Raw genomic sequence first — 6,780 nt, 5'->3', positions numbered from 1 at the left:
CAACATTTAAGAGGCATTTGGATGGGTATATGAATAGGAAGGGTTTGGAGGGATATGGGCCGGGTGCTGGCAGGTGGGACTAGATTGGGTTGGGATATCTGGTCGGCATGGACGGGTTGGACTGAAGGGTCTGTTTCCATGCTGTACATCTCTATGACTCTATGACTCTATATTTAATTTAAATCAAAGTAAGTTTGCAATGTTGTTAAATGTCTAGTAAATACCCAACAGCACTTTAACCCACGTTTGGCATTAGAATTCGGTTAGATTCTATTTGGTGTCAACCCCAAATAGCACAACAACACCTTCATCAAGAGTTGACACACTATTTCTAATCAGAAATATGTTCAGGGCCGTGTCTATAGCTGTTGAGAATTTTGAGACTGCAACACTTTGATTCTAATGTTGAAGCATTAAAGCACTCTTAGATCACAGTGTTGTAAAATGAATCCCATAATGTTGGATGTATAAGCTGACGTTCAATTATGGACAGCCCTGATTAAGTAAAGCATACATGTTCACAGCCACTTGCAAATCTCTCAAGCTTGGCAACGTGGGAGATATTGCAAGGTGCAGCTTGACTCAGGTCTGCTGGTTGCATATCGCCCTCTATAGAAACCTATCTGAAACTGTTACCTTCAGCACAATTGGACCTAAACTGCAGGAAACAGTGTGCATCTTTTCATGTTGTAAAACACAGAACAAAAGTTCTGGCTATTAAAACACATTTCAACATACACAAATTGAGGCACATAAATATATGCTATCACTTTAAAATTTAAGTGCTGTTATACTGTTCTTTTGATTCAGGAACCACATATCAGTGAGTTTCTGCGTTGCATTTCTCTGCCGTAGCTGTGTAGAAGATTTGTACGTGGCAGTAAAACTAAGAATACCAGCTGACCTACAAGATTATTCAACAGCATCTCTTTCTGTTTGGATTAAAGACCAAATCCTCGGAGATAAAATCAAGCAAGCAGAATAAAACTCAGAGCCACCCCTACCCCCACCCACCCTCACACACAAGTACCCTCACTCATCGCTAACACACACACAGCTAAGTTTTTCAGAAAGGCTTGCACAGAAACAGACTTAATTGAGATTAATGCCTTTAAGAAACGAAGTGTCACAGATCCGGCCTCTTAAAAAAAATGTCATGGTGTGACACACCAGAAAAGCTGGAAAGAAAAACACATTGTTAAAGAAAAATTGAAAAAGCACTGAAAGCCTTGTCAAGTTAACAACTGACAGAAGTGAAAACGTTTCTGCATAATAAAGCTGCAGAAAATGAAGATTTTGAAGGTTAGTGGTGTGAGCAATAACGTAATTTTCTAAAAACGGAAAGAACTGCGAATGCTGTAAATCAGAAACAAAATCAGGAGCTGCTGACAAAGCTCAACAGGTCAGGCAGCGTCTGTGCAGAGAAATCAAAATGTTAGCATTTCAGATCTGGTGACCCACCTCAATGTTCCACGACAGAAAATTACATTATATAAATGCTTTATATCAGAGAGAGACAGACAGACACAGACACACAGAGAGAGACACACAGAGAGAAGAGAGACACAAAGAGCGCAATATGGCATAAAGTAATCAATTCAGAGTTGATTTTGTATTTAGCCAATATATCTGTGTGATGCTGCAGAATAAGCTCTGCAAGTCAATATCACAGATTCACCCCACTTACCAACAAGCCTGAATAGAGAGAACTATAACAAAGAGAGAACGAAATGGGGAGGAGGGAGAAACAGGTCAATTCTGTCTTAATGTATTTGTAAATTCTGATTATTATATTGCAAATCTATGATGTAACTACTACTTTACATAATTGTTATTTAATTTGAAGTTTCTAAAGCTATGATCCGGACCAGCCTTATCTTTCTGCATTTAATTTAAACTCGTATTGAATAAACAGTATGCAGTCTAAACTGAAAGGCAGAAAGTCAAAAGTCAATATATCCTTGCTATTGAAGGAAGATTTTACCTTAAGTCAGTACTTTTGTTGTTGAGCCCATCAATGAAGGATCAAGTCAAGTAGAAAGTAAGAGACTAACATTGCAAACTGAATGAAGGAGAAGGCTTGAAAGACTGTTACATATAAATACAAAAATGTAGCTACCTGATGAAGGGGAAGAGACTGAGTTAAAAGTACCGAAGTCCTATTAATTATAGTGATTGCCAGTTGGATCATTAACCTCTTGAGTCTATATGATTAATAATTTTACCTTCCAAAATGCTTTTTGCCAGGAGGCTAGGCATCCGAGGGTAACGCTGGTAAGATGTCCTGCGGACCGAGGCTGTTGGTTCTTTGCAGCTCACACCTTTCTTTACCTTTTGAGACCAGAAATTTAAGTTAATTTCTCCTTTTTAAAACAGGTTAGAGCTATACCAAACACCACCATCAGAAAACCAGCACCCGAAGTGTAATCACACTCTTATTAGCTGCTCTATAGCAAAAGCCTTACATTGTGAAACAATGGACCAGCTTCCTACCAGTTATCTATAACTATCTACTTATTGACAATTCGTCTCTTGAATCGTTCCCTATTTGCTGAAATGGCTTTAAGTTGCTCTCGGTACAGAGGCTTGTTTAAAGGTTTGTTTACCAAACCAATATATACACATTAGAAACTGTCTGCACTTGAGATCGAAGTCAGATTGGATTTAAGGAATCGTTTAATTTCTTATTACTTTCTGCAACTACATATAACTGGTTATATAATTCGATTGATCTCTGATTGGAGTGAGGTAATGGTGCCAGATTTAGAAAAAAAGTCACGAAAGTACAAATCATTAAGTATCTGACTTCATTTTACTCCAGGAAGTAGTTAGTATTAATTATATATAAGTTTATACAATTCTATTGTTTGGATTAGGAAACAAATAATTGTCAGACCTACATGTGCCACGTATGCAATAGCGTGAATAAAACATGCAGGTGTAATGTTGAACATGTTTATTCTACAGAATTGCTTTCCTGGTTTCTAATATTTCTTACTTCTACAGAACTAGCTTCCAACCAAGTTTGTGTAACAACCTAAGTTTATAGTCTTTTTGTTTTACTAAAATACACAGAACGCTTCCCGTGATTATAGTCAAAACTGACTTTGATCCCACAATCTGTCCCGCCTTCATTAAACTCATCCCACAGTTGCTAACATCACTTGCAAATTAAAAGCGACGAACACAATGCCAAATTCTCAACTTGCTGACACAGTTGATGTTACAGTGTGTCTTGACGCATGCTACCTGACGGATACATTAAAGTTGGAGTATTTCAAAATACGATTTCTAAATATTTAATTGATCATTGGCCAGAAAGTTCAACACCAGTCTGACGGTTACACATTGTTTCAACCCTAAATTAGAAAGGTTTCGTTTTTGTGAAGTCGTGCACTCTGGAGTCTTTATTTTGAGAGCTGGTCTCACCTCTGTGGCTTGCAGCCTCCTCAGAGCTACCTGGGCTGCCATCACCCTCTGCCTCTCCACCACCAGGAGACAGTTGGTGCACTGACAGTCTCTCCAGCGGCAAAACCTCTTGTGTCCTTTCAGGCAGGAGACGACGCCGTGGTTCCTGCAGCGAGCGCACTTGGGGCTCCTGGCCAGCCTGCGGTGCTCGGGGGCCGGCTTCTTCGCCACCCCCTCCTCCTCCTCCTCCTCCCCTTCCCCATCCTCCTGGACGCAGCGCAGACCGTCACCTTGGGAAAAGATCTCCAAACTTTCCATATCAATGCTGTCCTCGTTCGCCCGGTCGGGTCTTTGGGACGGTGATCCCGCCTCCTGGCGCTGCACAGACATCTGGAAATCTGCAGAGTTCTGGCACTACAGTGTTCTCTGGCTTCGGATGGGTCACTGGGTGTTGCCTGAATCTAGTTCAGAGCTCGCTGGGACGCTTTCCTTTTATTCCTGGGATATAGTGAGCCACCCCCCACCCCCACCCCCCTGCCCCCCACACGCAGACTCTTCTATCTGGACTAATCTCTCGCGTCTATCGCTGCATTTAACCAAACTGTCTTGCATTTGCCACCCAGAGTAACTCAACCACTCGCGACGTCACTGAGAGACTCGCCATAAGCAGAAATAACCCTTCGGGTGCTGAAATGCATTTTGTTCAGCAAACTTGTCCGATTATTTCCTGAAGCCCAAATTGCTGGGGGGGGGGCTTATGTCCAAACCAAGCTCTTGCAATCACCTCGAGGTAAATCCATTCAGCTCCACGTCTGCTTCGGTTCTTACAAAGAAAGTGAATCAAGTTCCGAAAAAATGGACCGATATTGGCGGACTAAAATGCCAAAGCATTGCTCTCGTACTTTCTGGACTAAAGTTACGCAGCGTATGTTGCGTGTCTTTACAGTGTTTAATCACCATGTGCATTCCTGTGTGTGGCTAGAATATGGTGAGGAGCACAGCCAACCCCTCGCTGCTGTGGGAGCGCATGGACTCCAGGCACCTTACCCCGCACCTTCTGAAATGGTAAATCTCGAGATAAACGTAACCATTTTTAATGGAGAGAGATGCCGGTGGGTCATTTTTGGCAATTTCTCCTTCCAAGTAAAGTTTCAACTTTTTCCTCTCTCTCAGTAACATACCATACAGATGTGTCACCCTCGTGATGTGTCACTTCTGTCTTAACCTTAAACTCTGACTGAACTGAATCTGCCGGTTTGGTAGTCTGGGGGCTGCTTTCCAGTTATGATAGCGTGATAGCGTGAATCCCTTTTATGCAAACTGTTATTGCTTGGAGACATCATAACTGAAAACACTTGTGTTAGAGTGAGGCTGTTCTCCTGAGTGAAATCTGATCCTGAACTTAAATTCAAATGAAAACGGGTGGGTCCTGGTCTCTTTTTCTGTTCAACTTTGTAAACAGTTCATCACTTTACACACAGGTATCATGGTAAATATGTAGCGAAAGTGACTTGCCGTCTTGGAAATGATGACTTTGGTTCACTTCTCTAAATTACTTTCTGATCTTTTTTTTAAAATTACTGCTTTCATTGTAACTGAAACCAAGTGCTTATTTTATATCTACTTTAAGATCCAAATTCCCACAGAATAATTTATTATTCACCCTGACCACAACTCCCTAAAAAGACTAAAGTCAAATGGCATCAAAAAGAGGCATTTTCATTCGATCAAATTTTTTTTATCATTATTTCTATTTAATATTGACATTTATAATTATTACTGAAAATGTGTTGCTGGAAAAGCGCAGCAACACATTTTCAGCTCTGATCTCCAGCATCTGCAGTCCTCACTTTCTCCTCGAAGATTTATAATTATTAGGTAATTATTAACCTAAAATTGCCAGTTTGGCTGAAATGAAATGAGAAGAAAATAGCATGTGAGTCCTAGTGCTGTAATGATTGGAAAGGTCCCTGGTCCAATGCATTTCTGTGTTTTGCTGAAGGAATATGTGTATGTTTAATTAAGTGTTGTAACTCTTAAGCTGAACTGTCTCAGTAACTCTGGAAGGTTCGATTCTTGTTTAAAAGCAGACTATGTTCTCACACAATATGTCAAGGACAACCTCTAATACCAATCTGGGGTCAGTATTCCAGTCACAAATGTTCTCAGTCAGAGGGTACGTGTGCCTGCAGACTGCACAGTCGGTCACAGTCAGTCCTGTGGCTCCATAGCATTCATTCTGTGGGGTTAGAACTAACACATTCGAGGAGCTTTACAAGTGGCATCAGTTGGGGTCCGGGCACTTGTCATCCAAAGCTGTCTGTCCAGTAAGATCAATCAAAGAGGATGGGCCATGGTCAAACCTTTGGGTCCATTCACAGAAACGAAGGAGAAAGAGGGCAATAATGGTGGCCACTAACACAGGAGGAAGTCTTGTCAAGCTATTGTTAGGGAGTGGGGTATGAAGGCTGGCGGAAGCAGGGATGACAGTTATGAAGGGGACAATGGTATCTGCAAGAGGGGATACAGTGATGCATAGATGGGAAATGGGTCATGTGGGTGGGGGAAGGGGAAGTTCATCCATGGTCAGGAGCATCTGGGCTTCAAACGATGAACAGCGAATGATCAATCTCAGGTGGAGAGGTGGGGGAAAGCTGGATGGGAAGGTGCAGCCTCATATAAACAGGTTAGGTGGGGAGTTGGGGAGCTGTAAAGCCTATGGGGCTTTAGTAAGGCCACCCAGGAAATGGATTTCGATGTTAAGCTAGCCAACTGTACTCTGAGTCAAGCTTTCTCTTATAGTCTTTTCCCATACAGTCTGTCTGTGTGATGAAACTCTGAAGTTAAACATCACACAACATCAGGTTAAAGCCCTGATTTGGAGATGCTGGTGTTGGACTGGGGTATGCAAAGTTAAAAATCGCACAACACCAGGTTATAGTCCAACAGGTTTAATTGGAAGCACACTAGCTTTCGGAGCATCGCTCCTTCATCAGGTGGTTGTGGAGAACACAATTGTAAGGCACAGAATTTATAGCAAAAGTTTACAGTGTGGTGTAACTGAAATTATACATTGAAAAATGCCTTGATTGTTTTTTAAGTCTTTCATCTGTTCGAATACCATAATAGTTTCACTTCTTTCATGTGTAAATCACAAAATGTTTTTTAAAAGGTTGCATTCTCAGGTTAACTGTGACAATTGGTGTTAGGTGGACAATATGTTAAAGGTGTTAGCCCCCTGTGTTCTCTGTCTATGCGATGATGTTTAGATTGATTCTAATCTAAAAAGTGAGATAACAGAGTTTTACATGAATTCATGCAGTTTTTGAGCAAAGTACAATGTAACTCTGCAAGTACAAATTCACCCCACAA

General features: G+C 41.2%; 1 protein-coding gene across 1 annotated transcript in view; it reads right to left on the bottom strand.

Moving 5' to 3' along the window:
- The window catches only part of LOC122554495 (doublesex- and mab-3-related transcription factor 2-like), a 9,119-nt gene extending 5,175 nt beyond the window's left edge, over positions 1–3,944 (bottom strand). The window contains exons 1-2 of the mRNA XM_043699618.1: positions 3,430–3,944; positions 2,226–2,331 (exon numbers count right to left, since the gene is read on the bottom strand). Of these exons, the coding sequence (XP_043555553.1) occupies positions 2,226–2,331; positions 3,430–3,798 (475 nt within the window). The 5' untranslated portion in view covers positions 3,799–3,944. The remainder of the gene's footprint in view (positions 1–2,225; positions 2,332–3,429) is intronic.
- Between the last annotated feature and the right edge of the window lie 2,836 nt (positions 3,945–6,780).

This window comes from Chiloscyllium plagiosum, chromosome 11 (assembly GCF_004010195.1).
Source record: "Chiloscyllium plagiosum isolate BGI_BamShark_2017 chromosome 11, ASM401019v2, whole genome shotgun sequence".
NCBI classification, from domain to species: Eukaryota; Metazoa; Chordata; class Chondrichthyes; order Orectolobiformes; family Hemiscylliidae; genus Chiloscyllium; species Chiloscyllium plagiosum.
Note: the sequence above shows the minus strand (reverse complement) of the source record. Positions and strands in the feature narration are given on the sequence as shown.